Source organism: Drosophila biarmipes, chromosome 3L (assembly GCF_025231255.1).
Source record: "Drosophila biarmipes strain raj3 chromosome 3L, RU_DBia_V1.1, whole genome shotgun sequence".
Taxonomy (NCBI): Eukaryota; Metazoa; Arthropoda; class Insecta; order Diptera; family Drosophilidae; genus Drosophila; species Drosophila biarmipes.
Genome location: NC_066613.1, coordinates 15759868 through 15778627, shown reverse-complemented (window position 1 = coordinate 15778627; position 18760 = coordinate 15759868). Strand labels below are relative to the sequence as shown.

Sequence of the window (18760 nt, the reverse complement as noted above, 5' to 3'; positions counted from 1 at the left end):
CTGTTGCATAATTTCGGCAATCCACAAGTGTGTGTGGCACGAGTTCCTGCCAGGACACGGCCTTTGTCATGGTATTTGTGACTCGCTGGTAGTGCTTCGGGAGAAACAACCAAAAACGCAGAGAGTCTGCGCACACTCTCGGCGAATTCTCTCTTGGGGTTGTTGCATGTTGTCGGGGGTTCGTTGGGCGGCCAGGGGGTGGTGTGGCTACCTACTTGTTGTGTCTTGGCTTTAAGTTTTGCCCTAAAAGGCTGGCCAATAAATCAGCGAAATATATCAAAGAACTTAGGATCTAAAAGGGCAATTATTAGGAGACCTAGCTAGCCCTAGGCCCTCGAAGCACCCCGAAACCCGGAAAGCAACCCCTTGCCTTCCAAAAAACACCACCACCCCCTAGTGGTGTGCGTTGGTGTTGACCCGAAATCACGCACACTCGCTGTAAATCACACACACATCCATAACCGTGCCACACAGAGGGTATGCTGTGGCCAACTGAGCGGCAGCGCCAGCGAAAAGCTGCGAATGCCAAGCGCACAGTAGAAGGGAGTGGTACGTCAAAAACTGACGCACAGCGGCAGGCCAAACAAGTCCATAGTTTAATAGCCAGCACACACCGCACCACAACAATAATATAAACTGTAAAATATATAAAAACACACAAGTCCAGGCCAGGAACCAAGAAAAAAACAAGCAAATATTACGTGACCAAGTGCAACCAACCAACATCCAATAAAAACAAAAGGAAAATCTATAACTATAAAAAGAAAAGGAGTGTGTGTGTGTGTGTGTGAAAACGAAAAAAACAAGCCACAAATCAGAGCGAGTACGAGCGTTTCCTACTATGCCATATCCCATAACCGCCGTAGATCTAAGCCCGCCGTAGTTTAGTTTTAGCCAAAAGGTTAAATTATCAATTTGCTTGCTTAATTATGCATGATTTGATTTGGTGTTGCATGTGACAAAGTGGTGTATACGAGGTGTGCGCCTTGCATGTGTGTGTATAAGTCGCTGCAGCTGCAAAGTATGCAATAAAAATCTCGCATTGTTTATGTGCAGCAGGATCCGGAGAGCGGAAAGAGAGGCATCGAGAGAGGCGGAGAGCGGTGGGTGGGAGCGAAAGCGAGTGAGGGGGTGGTACAGTGAGGTAGGCTAAGGCAACCAACAGTTGACTATTTGTTGCATGTACTCGCCACAGCGGACTTCTTTCAACTAGTTGGTAAGCTTCAGCGAGTGCGCCGAATGCTCTCGCTCTCCCTCCGTTTCTCTCGCAAGAACGAGAAACTCTCTCCGTCGATTTCAATTCACAAAACATTCGACAAGTGCAGAGTGAACAAGTTGTTGTTGCTGAAGCAGCGAACGGAAAAAGAGGAAAATTTACAGGGTTTTCCAAAAGCCACAGGCCATTATCTAACCAATATTCAACATGTGATAGAAAGTAAAGGAAATACAGATCTATATGGGTGGTAAATATCACCCCTTATGACCATCGAAATCGCAGAATCTCGGTTAGTGCATTTCCTAAACAATGGCAGCGAGTGTATGCGCCATTTTTAAACGTGGGATAGGGATAGATAGTTTCGGTGTGCGTGCGTGTGCGCCACCTTCCAATGGAAGCTTTTCCGCCCAGCCCCCCACACGCCTCTCCCCCCGCGACCACCCCCGTTGCCACCACCGATTTTCTCGTTTTCTCTCTCCGTTCCACGCAGTGCGGAAAATGAACTGCCTGTCCGTGTATAAACCGTGCAATTTAGTGCAAAAAGTATAACAATTTATCAATTAAGTGTAATCAAGTGTTGCAAATTTTGCCCAACCCCCCGGAAATCCCACCACCCACCATGCCACCCCCCGCGATGGGTGGTCCGGCTCCCTTCTGTTGCGTTGACGCTGATTGCACGGCGGTTTCTGCATTTATAATGTAAATATTATGACTGCCAGCCACTGCAGGAACTTGTTTACAATTTTCGCACTTTAATCGCCGTTTAAATTATGCAATTTTGTTGCTTGCTTATTTTTCTTTTCCACCTTTTCGAGTGCAAGGCGTTTGGGAAAGTGGCGGAGTGTGCAGTTAATGGTTGCCATAGAGTATTTACCTGCGATTTATGGGGTGGCACTACGGCAAAGGGTGTATAATGGGCTATCAGAAATGGCTTAGGGAGTTCCTCCTGAGGGTTTCTGGCTTTTTATGGGTTCAAGAACCCAGAACTTCCAGTCTGTTGAAAATTAACGAACACGCATCACAGAATGATTGCACATAACTAATATTTTAAAATTAAATAGTTTTTTATTACCATACGTTGAAGAAGAACACACATCGCTTGGTGATTAAAATTAACTTATATTTTAAATAATTTTTTTATTACCATACGTTAAATAACTTCGTGAAATCTTATATAAATATTGTCCAACAATTGTATTCATTTCCCTTCCTGAACAACCAAATATAAAACAAATAAAACCAACCTCCACTTTGAGTTTACTTAAAATCTTAGTTTAATATTTTGATTGAACAGATCACCTTTTCTTTTAGATTTTACAATTTCTTTAAAAATAATTTCAATATGTTTGTATTTTTTAAGCATTTAAAAACTAAGCAGAAAGGTATTCTTCCTCTACTTAAGTTATACCCACCATTTTAATAAGCTACATGTTGCACAGACTCACCTTCCTCTGGGTCCTTTGAGAGGGAAACAGCTATTACCTGCATGTAAATGTGACAGGGTCTTTGTGCACTGTCTCACCGGTAAATAAGTGCAATTTAATTTACCAGCGCTTCCATTACTTGCAGCAAACAAGGAGGCAGCAACGGCAACGGCAGCAACATTGCAACAACCACCAGCAACTAGCAACTATCAACCAGCAACGCAACAACGAACAACGCCAGATACCTTGGATTGCGGAGATAGCCAGGAAGGAATACCCGGTTACACGAGTTGAATAAGCTGCCAAGCGGATGTGGTAGGATCGCAGGTGGGGCAGGATCTCGGAGACAGGAGGGCAAGTGGGCAGTGGCAGTGGCAGGGCAGGAGGATGCCAGCCAGCCGGCGAGCCAAGAAGCACAACATTGCAACATCCGCCACTCCGGGGACAAGGAATCAAAGCTGAAGGAGCAACCGCAGCAATTCACTCAAGGCAACTCGTGTCAATGTCAGAGTTGAAGTCGAAGTAGTCGAGGTCGGGGGCGGGTCACAAGCTACGGCTATAGCTATACAAGCAAAAGCATTTTAACTGCAGATGACAAAGAAGGTTGTGCTACATCTACATAGTAAATACAAAACAAATCTAAGCATAAGATACACGCAGACACCAAACCCAAGAAACCACTTCAACTCCAGAACCCAAAGAAACCTAGACCAAAATAAACAGAGCGGCGGGGCAGGGCGAACAAGTGGAGGGGAATCCCCGGAATTTCGATCGCCGAAGCTCCAAACTGGCAAGGAAAGGCGGAAGAAGGATACGGATACGGTGACCCGTTTTGCAGGCAAAATGTCCGTGGACTTTATACTGCCCAATCGCAACAAGATCCAAACGATTGCCTATGCGAGTGCCAGCAAGAAATATGTGGCCGCCGGATCGGGCTCCAGCCTGGGCTCCGGAATGGGATCGGTATCGGTATCGGCATCGGGAGCAGGATCAGGATCAGCAGCTGACCTGCAGAGCTGGCGACGCCCGAAGCCCAGGACCTCTGGAAAACTGAGGCTGGAGGATAAGTCCCCGCTGACTGCCAGCTCGGTGCTAAGGAATGCCAATGGCAATGGCCTGGGAAATGCCGGGAAATCAGCACTCAAGTCGGTGGCTAAAAGAAGCTCGCGATCGGTCCTCAAGCGGGAGATCATCGAACTGGAGGATGACGAGGGCGAGGAGCAGGAGGATCAGCTCTGCGAACACCTGGAATGGTCCGCCGCCCAGTCCCTGGTCCAGATGAACTCCTCCAAGCAGGAGAAGCAGCGACGAACGGGCAACTCCCCCGCAACTGTGGCAGTTCCAATTTCCACCTCAGGTATGTCCCACTTTTATAACTTTAATTCCATAAACTTAGCAGTCAATGCAAAAGCAATTCTGAGAAATTAATGAGCTTAAACTGACATTATTTGAGATGTAGATAGAGAAACCTATATATCATTCCAGCCATCATTAATATAATTATAGATTTTTTAGGTTGATATATATATGTACCTTACTAGAAACAAATAGTCAATTTAAATAGTAATAATCATGTTTAAAAATACTACGACTTAAAAGCTAGAACATTAAAAGCGTTTGTTCCTTATATTATTGTATCTGATATATTTTTATTCATTATCTATTTTATGAGAGGTTTGTCTTGAACCAATTAAAAATAGGAAAGGGTTTTTAAAGCTTCGTTTTTAAAGATATTATATGAGATCTCGCCCATTAACATTCTCCACCAAATATAAGGTCTTAACCTTAAAGTTTTCCAATTATAAAACCCCATTTCTGATATCCCCCTTATTTCAAGTGCGCATTCTTGGGTTGAAAAGCTGTTACCTTCTGTAGGTAGCTATTGTTCCATTTGTGGAACCCGCCCACCCCACACTTCAGGCCCCCCGCAATCACCCGGAATCAAGCAGCTGCACCCCCCTGAAAGTTGCGTCACAACAATGTGAACAGGTGGCTGCGACAATTTGTGTGCTCGTATTTATTTTTAGTAGCCAGGCTCTGCGATCCCACTCCATCATCGAAAGCCAGCGGCACTTCCAACCATTTTATGGCCACCCACTTGGCCAGCGTCCTTCAACCGCGCTGGTGACCCCCCACTGGTGGTGGTGACCCCACCACATAGCCCCTGCTCTCCCCTGCTTTCCCCGGCTTTCCCCACTCTGAACACTCCACTCAGAGCGCTCGTGTTTGACATTGTCGCCGTTAGCTAATCTTTTTAGCGTATGTTGGCATTTTCCATGTTTGCGCTTGCCTTCTTGTCGATGTCGTTGCTTGTTGCTCTTGAATGAAGGAAAGAGGCATGGGAAAGCGGGCAAAATCGGAGGGAAAACTGAGGAAAAGCTGAGGAAGAAGAAGCAAATGCAAACAAGCGGCATTGACTGCCACTGGCAGTGGGTGGCGATGGGCGGCGGTGGGTGACGACGGGTGCCTAAGATGGCCCGAGAGGTCGTCATATCGATTGAGGAACTCGGAACGTAACAGGTCAGCCAGCCGCAGTGGCGAAGGGATATATTGCGTCAGCCTCAGCTTCAGTCCCATAAAATGCCAAAATGTGCATTTATGGTTACTGCTGCCTTTATGATTTCCCTCTTTGCCTTGGTGGAATATGAGAATGACTTGCAGTTGACACACGCACCCTCAGTACACACATGTAGTTATTTAGGAAGAGCTTAAAAGGGCGCACAAAAAGTCTCAGTTTTTATAAAGACAGTACAAAAGGAGCTCGGGGTGTCGGGTTTCACGTTTTGAGGTCTACAGGTGGGAGCTAAAAATAAAAAGAAGGTAGCGGTACATAAAGTAATGTGCAAAGCATGTTCCATATAAAAAACGAATCAAAATTATACGGTTTTTCTTCCAAAGAAATATGTATCTTGATATTAGGTTGTTTTTCTTAAGTTATTAAAATTAAACAATTTTTAAAACTTATTTTTATTAGTTTGTCATGTAATTCATAAAATATTTTTTGTGCTATATTATATTATATTATTTTGTTGGCACCGTGTGCGACGCTTCTTGTGTGCTCAAACGTTTTTACAACCATCTTCAATCTCTGCCCAACAAATTGATTGGATTAAGCTGGAATCAATCACATGCCAACGAACCTCTTTGATTCAAATTGGATTTGACCCCATTCCGACGTTCCGAAATGTCAGAGCTTACAGTTGATTAGGCAGCCCTGGCGGAAGTTGACCCTTGGGCAAGGGTGGCAACCCTGTAGCTGGTCAGACTGCAAAATCAACAAGTCCCTTTGACAATCATTTTGATTAGAGTTTAATTTCTTCTTCTGCTTAATGGTCTTAGCCCTTTTTTGTGAAAGATGAATTTTAAGGGGTTTTTTAACCAAGGCGAGGATGACTGCCAGCCCCTGGACTGTTAGTTCTTATAAGTTATGAGGTATTTCTCGGGTACTAAAACCAAGTGTTGCTCTTCCTACAAACAGTATCGCTGCGCCGTCCAGTGGGCAGGGCTCCGGCGGAGGATGGCAAGGTGATTTTCTACGCCCCGCCCGCCAGCGCCAGTGGATCCCCACGCCAGCCGGAGCCGGTGACCTTGAAGAGGGAGCGGGACAGGGAGCGTGAGAGGGAGAGGGAGCGCGAGCGGGACCGCGTGAGGGAGCAACAGGTGGTGGCGGCGACCTCGATCTACCGGGGTCGCAGTGTCGAGGAAACGGAAGCGGCCCACGATCTGCTCTCCCTGTCGCAGAGCCTGCCGCCCCTGATCCCGCCCTGCGTGGTGACCATCATGAAGCAGGAGCAGGAGCAACTGCGCTCCCCGGAAATCCAGGAGATATCGAACAGCGCTTCCAGCCGATCGCCCCAGTCGACCATCCGGTTCATAGGCAGCAGTTCCTACGACCTGATGGGTGGCTCCTCCGAGGGAGCCAACAACTGCTCGCCGCTGACGCCCCCCAACTCGGATCACAGCTCCGATGTGGATATCGACATGTCTTCCTCCTCCGAATCGGGTTTGCAGCAATGGGGCAAGCCCAATCCGCAGCAGCAGAACCAACAGCGAGCCTCGGCCCTCAAGATGTGCCTCAATATGCTGGACGGCAGAACCAAGGCGAGCAAGGCGGCGGCAGTGAGCAAGCAGGATAAGCCGGAGCCAATGCAGCCCAGGCCCAAGAGTGCCCAGAGTAATGCCTCCTCCGGCGGAGGTCCGCCATCAGAGCCTCCGGAGCTGGGGGCAGCGGCGAGCGCGGGCTCACACAGCTCCTCGGGAAATGGGGAGAACTACGCCAAGCGGAAGCGGGGCTGCTACAAGTGCTGCGAGTGCGGCAAGCAGTATGCCACCTCCTCGAACCTGTCGCGCCACAAGCAGACCCATCGCTCCCTGGACTCGCAGTCGGCCAAGAAGTGCAACACCTGCGGCAAGGCGTACGTCTCCATGCCCGCCCTGGCGATGCACTTGCTCACGCACAAGCTCTCGCACAGCTGCGACATTTGCGGCAAGCTCTTCTCCCGCCCCTGGCTGCTCCAGGGACACCTGCGGTCCCACACCGGCGAGAAGCCCTACGCCTGCGTCCACTGCGGCAAGGCCTTCGCCGATCGCTCCAACCTGCGGGCCCACATGCAGACCCATTCGGGGGACAAGAACTTCAAGTGCCATCGCTGCAACAAGACCTTCGCCCTCAAATCGTACCTCAACAAGCATCTGGAATCGGCCTGTCTGCGCGACACCGGGGCCATTGATCAGGGCAAGGGATTGGAGGACGAGGACGACGATTGCAGCAAGCAGGACGAACTGGAGCTGGGCGAGACCGAGCTGGACAGCGACGAGAACAGCCAGGACATTGTGGTGGCCTAGGGGCGAACGACCCTGGGGAACTCTCCTGCCCGCAACTAAGATACTTTATACCAGAACCCTATAAGCAATACTCGAGCACCCTTATCAAATTAATACTAAAAACAAAATGGTAATTAAAAACAAACAAAGTCTAGTCTAGAAATCGGCTTACTAGCGGAGTAGTTCATTAAATGGCAGGTGCTGACGATGATGATGATGATGGATCTCAACTCAATAGAATCTTCTTCAAGCAGTTATATACACACACTTATATCTACTCACTTATAATCTGAACTATCCCAAAATCTCTCCAAGTTGCAACTTTTACTGAACGAAGATTGAGAGGCGCAGGAACAAAGAAAACAAAAACAAAAACAAAAAACAAAAGGTTTGAGAAGGAAATCCAAAACGTAACTTATAGTAAAAATCTGACACAACGAATATTATGGAACATAAGTAGAAATTCTATATATACACAGATCAAATAAGCATTATATACAGATGAGGAAGGGGAAGGAAGGACGGTAGGATGAAATGGGAACGGCAAATTATATGTATACATATGAACTAAATGATTAATACCTAGCGAGCAGAACCAATTTGCATGTTTTTTGGTAAATATCTACTTTTAGGCATCGTTTTAGGGCTCTAGAGTTTATATACACCCGGTCACAGATACAAGATACCACGTAAAACACTACCCACTCACCTAGATGTAGTCCGAGTACTTAAGGATTCGATCGGAGCTCAGTTCAAGTCTTAGCAAACTAATCAATTAGCGAACTTATAGCACTTCCCGCAACTCCCTATAACTCTCTCGCTCTTAGACCCCTTTTAAGCGTACTCAATGATCAAGTTTAGCAATCGGAAATCGGAGATATATAGAATCGAACGAGACGAACCATTTTAACCGCTGCGACAACGGCAACTTTACACTCTAACCAAGTTTAGGATGAGATTACTTCCATATTATGCTCTAACTCGATAAACAGAAAACTACTTCAATTACTTAGAAATGATTAAAATTAATGAGAAAACAATTTAGAAACATATCACAAGGACAATACTTAACATAAATAAATGCATTCAAAGTATGGAAAGTATATGAGGGCGGAGGAGGCGCCGCGAGACGACCCCAATTAAGACATTCTCATACACAAGCAACAAAGTACTTACGAAATAGTTATTTTATTACTAGCATTAGACCCCGACTCGTGTACATACAGTATATATATATATGAAAGGCAAGTTTAAAGGCATTTTATACAAGAAACTACCCCCGTACCCGCGACCCCTCGAGCTTTGGCCCAGCCAAAGGTTTCTTATGGACAGGAACACATCCTCCCCAACCGCAGAGGGATATACTCATGGGTAGAGATCCCCGATCCCCTGAGTTCTGGGAGGTCGAAGAAGAGGCAGAACGAAGCAGATAGGTTGATGAAACGATGATGATAGACGTAGAAGACGCACTTGTAAAACAAATGATAACTAAAAGCAATTCCAAAGTTAAGTGACATAGTTTTTAACAAACAAAAAAACCAAAAATACAAAATTTGTAATTCTATAAAACCAAAATCGAGAAGTATTGATATATACACAAACATGTATTTATTTTACGCGTAGTTTTTATTCCGAAACCATAAGAAAAACGGCTAAAAACCGAAAAACCCCAAAAAAAAAAACCGAAGGAGTAAACTTGAAAACAATTTAATTAAATTGTCAATTAGAATTATTTCATAATTTAAGAATTGATGAACGTGGCAGATGCGATAGAGGTTATTTTTTAAAGCATATATATACACATGAATATATTACAAATAAATAAATATATTTAAAAGAGGCAGTTTTATATCGAAATTAATAATAGTAAATGCAAAGTAACAACAAAATATTGAAAACCATTCGAACTTAATTATACAACGAGCAAGAAACCATTAATTATAAACCCCCTCCCCCACACCCACACCCACACACACGCCAACACACACACGCCCACAATTTTATAGCAACAGATTATTACATCGTATCTACATACGTGCGCGCCATGTAGATAACCAAGTAAAGTAACGCCGCACGTCGCAATTCTAGCAGCAGTTCTAGAATCTGGGTGCAGAATTAGAATTTAGACCAGAGAGTGCTATGTGCATTGTTTATAGGGCCATAGTTCGAAATCGTGTTTATGCATGGCTTTATTGATGATTATTGATAGCGTTTTAAATAGCATTAAATGCCTATATACACATAAGCAAACCAAACAAAAATCAGAAGAAAACCAAAAAACCGAAGAAAGCTAAAAACGTATATAAGAAATTCCATTGAACAGTAGTGGTAACAATTATGTGATTTGCAATTTTACATTCAAAATATATATGATAAAATTACGAATATAAATAGATTATATATTGAGGCGAGCGTTTAATTGATTTATTTATGAGTAAGATTTATTTATACACATTATACACCACAAAAATGAAAAAACGACAAACAAACAAAATGACAAAAAGCTAAAAATAAGAAGAACTCGAATGGATGGAGGAGAGGCGAAGCAAAAATATTTTTACACAGAAACCTTGTTTTATACACGCGGCAAGTTGAATCCGAAAATCGAAACACCCCAGGCACACCTGCAAAATTAATTAGAGCCCCCAAGTACTTATGAAACAGACCTGCAGCTGTGCTCCCGATTTCACTTACTCCGAGTCTTTTATTTGTTTTTAACAAGTCGAAACCATATTGCAATCTCAAATAATATCTTATGGTTTATCTTACGGGTTTTCGTTATTTTGGGAATTATAAAAAATTAATTACGTTTTGCGAAAGTAAAAAGATGTCATATCTTTTTTGGAAAAGAAGTTTTTTAAAATTATCATTTAATACTCCAAACTAAGATAGTGAAGTCGGGAACTCCCCCTGCTAGACACCAACACCTCACACCCTCTCGATACGAACAGATAATTTCAAGATCAATGACACCAATTCAATTTTGATTATTATACAATAAACGGTAGGGCAGAAACCGAACAAGCGAAGGACGGTGAGATATTTTATAAAGTGAATGAATGAATAACGTAAAGATATTAATTTATATATTCATATATTAGAGATGCAAAAAGACTTGAACAGTTATATACATTTAAAATTGCAATATATTGTATACTTCATTAAAAATATATACATACATACCGGCGTATATGCAACCACGTATATAAGTATACATATTTAACTAATTTATATAAATGCTTACAGCGAACCATAAACATATACATCATAAGCCGAATCTCAATTTTTCCAATGCAAGACGAATAGGAATCCCTCAAGTAACGCAAGATCAATTCCAGTACACATATACTCAATGACCACCCGGCCGGCGGGATCGCCTGGCCGTGCAGGAATATATAGCTAAAGATATATAAGTAAAATACGTATGCAATGCAATGCCACGCCCACCCCCGATCGGCAGGCAGCGATTTTAAGGCGCTGCCCGTGGGGGTTTCTCACAGATCAGATCAGATTTTTCCTTTTGATACTTAGCATTCGTTCTTGTTCTACTTTTAGTTAGAGAATGTTCAACTAGTTTCAGCTTTCGTAGGAGTTAAATAATCGACCTTAAAGACACACCTCACACACGCGCAGAACGAGAAGAACACCTAGAAGAACCGCAGCTATACTAATAACCCCGTAACCCCCTGTAAGACACTCTATTAGACACTAGCCGACATCTACAGACATACCCACGTGCATAACCATGCGACTTTATGGCAAAATATGTAGAGCATATAACCTATTATATCCCAAAGAAAGCTAATCCATTCTTAAATTAATATACACGCGAGTGGCGGGAGAAAGCGAATCGAAGCCAGAAGAATCGCAGAAGAGTCGCGGAGAATCGCAGAAGAGTCCATTATGGACTGAGACAACAAACCAAAAGAAATAACGCAACACGAGTAAACTCCCCCTCAAAGAAACAAACAAGAGAAAACAATACATCCGTAACAAGATCCAAAAGTATGACACGACGAGTCGAAGGAATATAAATTAGAATCATAGTTATAAAGCTACACCCACACACTAGTGCAGCCATGTAACTATTTTTAGAGCCTCGGAAATAAACATACATAAAATACATAAAAATATTAAATAAACGACAGAGAAAACCAAAGTTTTTGGCAGATTTTCTAATTATTTGGAAATGGTTTGGATGTAAGTATGGTTTCGGATTTAATATAAGCTTTAAAGGGAAAATCTTTACAGAAGTGGGGGATATTCAAAATATTTGTGGTTTTATTTCTTTCCTTATAAGGCAGTTCTTTAATTTTAAAGTCTATGAAATAAGCCATATAAAAGATAATTCTACCTATTTACTTATTTTAATGTAATTTTTTTAAATGGAAAATTAAAATCCAGTAATTTTAGTCATTTATATTACAACTTAGCTACTTTCTGATTAATTTCAGTGATCCATCGTGGAAATAAATTTTTTTTAGCTCCCTTGATTACATATATATAGTTTTAATTGAGCTTTTTGCTCACTTTGTGAAACTTTAATTAATAGAACCCGTTGAAATCGTTCGACTTCAATGAAAGTTAATTCAATGGACCATACAAAGCACGCACTTTAAGTGCACTTCAGCCGGGGTATCCACAAACATTTTACACTGAAAGTTAGGGGAGGGGTGAGTTGCTTTGTTTTAGGGGCAAATTACTGGGCAACTAATAAACTATGCATCGCTGATTTAATTCAATTCAGCACGGGGAGCTTAGTCAACAAGCCGCATTCAGCAATTGGGTACTGAACAACCTACAATATACAATATAGTACCTCCAGCACTCGAGCATTATATCGGAATCTGGAGGGGGCCGGCACACAAGACAAGTGCCTCGTCATGTGGAGTGTGTTTAAATGAAATTGCTTGATTCGGCATAAACATATTTACTCTGTTGAATATTTGCCCAACAATTTGATTCGCAATGTGGGTTGAGGGCGATGGCGATGGCGATGGCGAGGGCGAGGGCGAGGGCGAGGGCCTGTACTTGTCCTGGATGTGAAATGCCGAAATCAAAATGGAATTGTATCAAGGACGCGGAACAATCGAGGCGGGCAAACAGAGGCCTCCTTCCGTTTCCGTTCCACTCCCCCAGCCAGTCCCCCACTTGCATTCAGCGGCGTAATCGCAGCCAGATACGAGTGCGAGTACGAGTACTTGTATTCCGATTTCCGCCGGTGCAGTACATCCAGCCATCCATCCATCCATCCAAAGAGCCACCCACCCGCGGCATTTCATCCACAGATGTCAGCAATTTCTCGATTTGAATACTCAACAAAAACGAAAGTGGGCAAACAATTCAAAGGAGAGTGTGCGGAGCAAAAATAACTGGCAGCAGGGCGCAAAAAAGACGAACCTCTCCGCGCAAATGGCTTCTCTAACGACCCAATTAATTTGAAACAAGTTGAAAAAAGCGAAAGAATAACGTTTGAATTTGGGGAACAGAAACGAAGTGTGCTGGAGTGGCAGGGGGAACGCCACAGGCCACTAAACGCTAGGTTAGAGCCCACACCCTGGCTGCCCCCATCTCCAGTCCTCGAACTCCGCAATTGCCGCAGAACCCAAAGCTTTTTATGCCCCACCACAGCGCGAAAAGTTCGCCGACAGCTTCATTACCAGCCATCATCGGAGCCATCATCATTCCGCCGCTGTTGCCGATGCACTGCAAGAAAAGGGTTCGAATTTCAGGGAGGTATTACTGGGAACAATAATGGAGAACAACAAAATCAGATATCACACGTAAGTGTGGTTTGAACTTTTTCAGATTTTTTAAAACATCTAGGTTATTTCAATCTGATTTCAGAGATAGGATTTAGGATTTTTTAAAATATCTAATAAATTTTCAAGGGCTAAGCCAAGGTTGCTGTTTTTTAAAACATGATATTATTGAAATAAGTTGCTGGGATAAGCAATAAGTATATTTCTAGGGTATTTTAAGTTGATTTATCATCATGGCTTCGGGAGGATCGCTTTTTATGTAGGTATAAGTTATTTACCTAAAAAATCAAAAAATATAAATAATAAAAGGTAAAACCTAGCTTAAACCTTTCACCTATAATTATAAAAATACATAAAAAATCGTAACCCCAAGACGTAATCTTCAAATATTGTTTTAAACAATTAAAAAATATTTCTAGGACTTAAATAATTGGTTTTTTGAGGTAAATAAAAATGATTAATAAAACGATTTTTATAATATTTGCTGTAAAAAACAGAGATGGCTTGATTTTTCTCCGTGTTGGGATGCTGCTACCCATGAGTAATTGGCCCGGCAAAAGTTTGCTGGAGTCGAGTCGGATTTAAGCTTGGCTGCTGGCCGATCTAGCCTGAGTCTCGAGTCTGGAGTCGCGTCGATCGCAGTCCGTAGTAGAATCGCGGGAAACCCATAAGAAAACAGCCATGGTCAAGACATCCGCCAGCCTGGGAAACAGCATCTTGCTAGGTGTGCTTCTGGTATTCCTGGTACTCGCAGCTCTCACCGAGGGTAAGTACTGTGGCCAGAAAATATGAATTATTTTTACGAGCATTAAATACCTCATATTAATGGCACATCTGCTTGAAATATTCGCGGCTATTGTTTTGGGATGAGAACCGAAAACAGGTTTTCGAGCGCCAAGCCGCGAGCCAGGGGCGTACTTCAAGGGGATCTTGGGGCTCTGGCTCTGGCTCTGGCTCTCGCGGCTCGTTAGTCATAATTACGCTTTGCCGTGATTCAAGGCTTCCGGGTGTATGTCATAGCCAAGGCGGCGGAGATTAGCCAGCTGATAAGCCGAAACAGCAACAGCAACAGCAACAGCAACTGCTACATAATTTAATGGCATGTAATTAAATTTTCCCCAGCGGCCCCCTATCAGGAGCTGGAGCCCCGCAAAGGTCATGTGCCCGTCTATATACGACACGGCGATGAGCCCCTGAGTGAAGTCCATCCAGGACTGGCCGAGGCCTTCAAGGAGGGTCAGTCTAAGGTGAGTCCAGGGAGCCACTTTGGGGCATTTCCAAAAAGTTGGGCATTTTGGGGAACTCTTCAAAAAGCTATTTGTTCAAGTTATTTATTATTTATTTATTATTTATTATTTAAAAAACAATTTAATGTGCATTTTTCTAGCAAACTGTTTTAGAGTGAAATGAAAAAATCACCATTGAAAAATTACATAAAACATGATTTTTACAGCATAAAAAAGTAAACCCTTTAATAACACTAATAATTTGTAACTTTGTGGATCTCCCCTTGAAATATTCTTGGACTTCTGACAGCTTTAAACTGCTTATTTTCCGCAGGACCTCGTCACCGAAGCTCCCCAGGCAGAAGCCACTGACCCACCGACCTCGTCTGATTCTCCTGCTCCATCCAGCTCAACGGTCTCCGATATAGCCAGCTTTGATACCATCAAAGCGAAGTCGGAATAATGCAATTAAATAAGATTTAAAATTTCTGACACAAACTTTCTTAGCTTTAAAGATAGGTCCATCAAATGATCTAAGTATTAAAATAGACAATAAACATTTAAATAAAGAAAACAAGCCGTTGTTTTAAGGGTCATGTTTTTGGAACAAAAAGGATAGATTTGTCTAAAATTTTACCCGTCATTACCCAAAGCATATAAGCAACTGTTCTAAACTAAATTCATTTTAATATTAATATAGCATTTTTTACCATGCTTCTAAGAAAATAAAATTACATTTCTATAGGTCCTATCTACATAGTTTCAAAAGCATAAAAACAAGAGCAATTTAATTAAATATATTGGTTTCGTTAAAGCGAACTCAAAGGGGCCCTCTGACCCCAAGGAAACTTAAAAGCGCTTTGTAACTTAATTATTTGTGTAATTTGTGAAATTACCAGGCAAGTTAAGTCGCTTAAAACGATCCCATTCCGGCGTTCGTCACCAGCGAGGAACTGTGTGTCCTGTCTGGCGCGTTTAAATGAATTTCTGAGTTTCTGCGGACCCGAGCTCGTTAAGAGCTGTGCAAGTTTCACACATTCAATGGAAATTATTCGGTCCCTTTGGGTTTTCTGTTTCGGTTTCGGTTTCGGCTTCCTCTCTCGGCATCCTCGAGTCCTCGCAGCTCGTCGCCGAAATCGCCTTAGAGCTTTGTGTGTGATTTACTTGTTGTGCCCATTAGGGAGTGGCGGACGAGGACGGCCCGGGGATTGGGGGGCGGGGACCTCGGACCCACAGGACACACAGGACCTGGCCAGGAAGCTGTGGCGCAAACGTTTGTAATTAATATAATGGCAACGGCTGTGCCGTCGAGTAAAACTCCAAAATGGCCTACACACGTTGCGGTTCGGCATGGGGTCCTGGGGGTTTTTTCGGGGGTGTCCTGCCTGATTGGGGGCGATCACAAATTGTTGTTTCATTGTCTCTCGGCCCGGCCGTCTAACGAGCAATAAAACTAAATACATACACATAAAGTTAATTATAAAAGGGCAAAGGAAATTGGAAGGTCCCAGACTATTGAGCTGTAGGATGCAAGTGATGGATTAACCAAGATGGAGTGTCTTCCTGGGGGCAGGGGCCGCTCTGGGTGCTTTATCTGCAGACAAAATCGGGCTGCAATCAAGAGGGCATTAAAAGGAGGGCCAAAATACTTGGAGTAGAAAAAAGCCAGGGGGAAAGCGGCAAACCCAAAGAAATGCCACAAAAAAGCGACGAAAACTATGCGTAGTAAAAGCGAATTTTATGGAGCAGCCTCGTTTAAGAAACAGCTCCTGAATTTAAATGTTCCTGCGTTCTCATATACATGCTGTACACTTGCACTCGCACACACCCAGAGACGGGCTGCCGGGCCCGTGTTCTTGTATCATTCTGTGCGTTCGAGCGCATTCAACCTCAAAATGAATAATTGCATATGCTTCAATGATTTGCGACTTTATTCGAGAGCACCAGCTCCTCGCAAGCTGCTCGGCTCTGCACGGCTCTGCCCTGCTCGCCAACTGCCAATACTTTAAAGTTTAAAGGCCAGCCGTTCAATGGGAGGACATACCTGGGACATGGGACACCGAGGATGGGAGTGGGCCACGGCAAATGGAAAATAAGGAAGGAGAGCCCAGGCTAATTTGAGGATTGCTCGGCTTAATTGCGTGGCACTTAAACAATAATCAAGTTAACGGTTATGCCAGCGATTATCGCCATTTTTACACCGATGCCAATACTAAGGATTATTGGCTGCCCATTAACAGGAGCAGCAATTCCAATCCGGGTACCCAACACCCCCACCAGGACCCACAGCCCCCCATTTCAGTTCGTCCAATCCAATGACAGAGTGCACTGCGCGAAAGATTCACACCTGAGAAGATCTATGTAATTGCACATAAACTTTAAAATAATTGATTTTTGTGGTAAGAATATCATAATGCTTATTTGGTATTCAGATTTTTAATTATTTAAAATCATAATACACCTCTAAGTGTTGAATTTTCAGCTGGGCGTTGATAAATCTTTTTCTATAAAAACACTTCGTCAATTATAATTATATCTGATTACCTTTTTATTTATTCATATTATTTATACTACAAATGACAATACATTACATTTCTAGCTTATACCATAAACATGTATAACATTCATATAAAATATAATAATAAAATTATCAAATTCTTTAAAGCGCACTTATGATTTTTTCAAAATTACTTTGTGATTTGATTTAAAATCCAAATGTCTTATAAATAATTTTCCCTTAAATCACAGATCTAGCTACAAGTTTTCAAAACAATTTTCCTTAACTACCCAAGCTTAACTGACATTAAAATGTCAAGTCAAACGAAGCAACAGAAAATTATGATCAAAATCGACGACTTGTTGGGCCAACTTCAGAAGCAGGAGCAGGATCTCGAAAAGGTTTACTTCGAAGAGCCTTTTAGGGATCTGAATCAGCGCTTGGCCCAGTTGGAGTTGCACAAAGCTCAGATCAGCCTCTATCATAGACTGCGTGAAGACATCCTTTTGGATTTGGAAGAGAAGGTGACCAAATATGATTCCTCCCTTACAGAACTGGAACGCATTGCCGAAATGCGCGGCCAGGTGAACGAAATCAACCGGGATCTGGATAGGATGTACGAGATCCAGAACTGTTCCCTCTGCGAAGCAACCTGCGATCCCCAAGGCAATCATTGTCTAGTTTCTCTGAGATGTGGCCATCTCTTCGGACAGCACTGCATCTACTCTGCCCTCCGGCGGGCATTCCAATGTCCAATGTGCCTGAGGCCAGCTCTTTACAGCGATATCCGCAAGATTTACGGCTTAAATCTTTTCCCGTTCTGAGCTGGCTTGCGTTTTTTATATTTTTAATACATTCCTTTAAAAAAAAATGTTCCTCATTTAATTTTTAGTAAATAGTTCTTGAAGAATAATCAAAAATTCGGTCTTATAAGTTTACTTTTAATAGCTCACATAAGTTAGATTTTTTTCCCAGTGATGGGAGCATCTTTATTGGGTTTAATGTGAGCACATTTTCGCCATCGAGTGGGGGGTTGGGGGGCTATTTGCCGCCCAGCAGACCGCCCAAGATGCCACCGCCGCCGCCGCTGCTGCCGCCTCCGGTGATGCCGGGTATGGAAATGAGATTGCCCAGCAATGGGTTGCCATTTAAATTGAGCAGGCAGCTGTCAAAGCAATTGCATGCGAAAGAGCAAATATATGAGCGGAATTGGCCAAGAGGACTGAACCGGAAGCTGCCACTTACCGCAGATCCAGGCGGATGACGTACTGACAGGCCCATTCCCGGAGGCACTGCAACACGCCAGAGAGAGAGATCGGGCTTTAAAGCCTTAAAGCGAGGGATTTACTTGAGCCGCACTTACCCGCAGAGCTTCGGGAGAGGGTCGCGGGCAAGTGCCATCGCCGCCTCCACCTCCACCTCCGCCGCCGCCACCACCTCCGCTTCCGGATCCACCGCCGCCTCCACCGCCACCACCTCCACCTCCACTACCTCCTTCTTTCGGGTAAACAGGAACTGGAACGGGAACAGGAACTGGCACCGGAACAGCCACTGGCACCTTCTTTATCGGAGTCTGTGGCTGCGACTGCCAGGGATTCTAGAGGTTTTTTATTCTAAAGGATCACCGAATTTACTTTTAAGCCCCCACTTACATCATGAGCCAGAGACAGGGACATCAATCCCAGCACAGCTAGGGACAAGACTAATTTCCTCATTTCAGCTTAATTCAGATGAAACTCATCCACTGATATATCGACTCAATGCCTGACGAAACACCTTTTATATACGGTGAGGTCCCACAGGTGTTTTTA

General features: G+C 43.5%; 4 protein-coding genes across 11 annotated transcripts; 3 read left to right on the top strand and 1 right to left on the bottom strand.

The window, feature by feature from the left end:
* Positions 1-513: 513 nt before the first annotated feature.
* Positions 514-11623, top strand: LOC108035275 (zinc finger protein 431). 7 transcript variants are annotated; one of them, XM_044094906.2, is made up of 3 exons: positions 514-549; positions 2786-3997; positions 6119-11623. In XM_044094906.2, the coding sequence occupies exons 2-3, from the start codon at positions 3232-3234 to the stop codon at positions 7483-7485; spliced, it is 2133 nt and encodes a 710-aa protein (XP_043950841.1). In that variant the 5' UTR covers positions 514-549; positions 2786-3231; the 3' UTR covers positions 7486-11623. The 7 variants fall into 7 exon arrangements, with proteins under 7 accessions (XP_043950841.1, XP_016966325.1, XP_050742047.1 ...); XM_017110836.3 differs by having other exon boundaries at positions 535-823; XM_050886090.1 differs by lacking the exon at positions 514-549 and adding an exon at positions 864-1435.
* Positions 11624-13823: 2200 nt separating this feature from the next.
* LOC108034670 (uncharacterized) lies at positions 13824-15025 on the top strand. The gene is made up of 3 exons (XM_017109610.3): positions 13824-13992; positions 14349-14473; positions 14787-15025. The coding sequence occupies exons 1-3, from the start codon at positions 13908-13910 to the stop codon at positions 14913-14915; spliced, it is 339 nt and encodes a 112-aa protein (XP_016965099.1). The 5' UTR covers positions 13824-13907; the 3' UTR covers positions 14916-15025.
* Positions 15026-17260: 2235 nt separating this feature from the next.
* Positions 17261-17773, top strand: LOC108034383 (E3 ubiquitin-protein ligase RNF8). Its single transcript, XM_017109267.3, has one exon. The coding sequence runs from the start codon at positions 17261-17263 to the stop codon at positions 17771-17773; it is 513 nt and encodes a 170-aa protein (XP_016964756.3).
* A 134-nt stretch (positions 17774-17907) lies between these two features.
* On the bottom strand, positions 17908-18723 carry LOC108034780 (uncharacterized). 2 transcript variants are annotated; one of them, XM_050886022.1, is made up of 4 exons: positions 18602-18723; positions 18313-18534; positions 18195-18241; positions 17908-18114 (listed from the first exon to the last, which is right to left on the bottom strand). In XM_050886022.1, exons 1-4 carry the CDS (start codon positions 18662-18664, stop codon positions 17991-17993), a joined length of 456 nt encoding a protein of 151 aa, XP_050741979.1. In that variant the 5' UTR covers positions 18665-18723; the 3' UTR covers positions 17908-17990. The 2 variants fall into 2 exon arrangements, with proteins under 2 accessions (XP_050741979.1, XP_016965227.1); XM_017109738.2 differs by having other exon boundaries at positions 18313-18546; positions 18602-18705.
* Between the last annotated feature and the right edge of the window lie 37 nt (positions 18724-18760).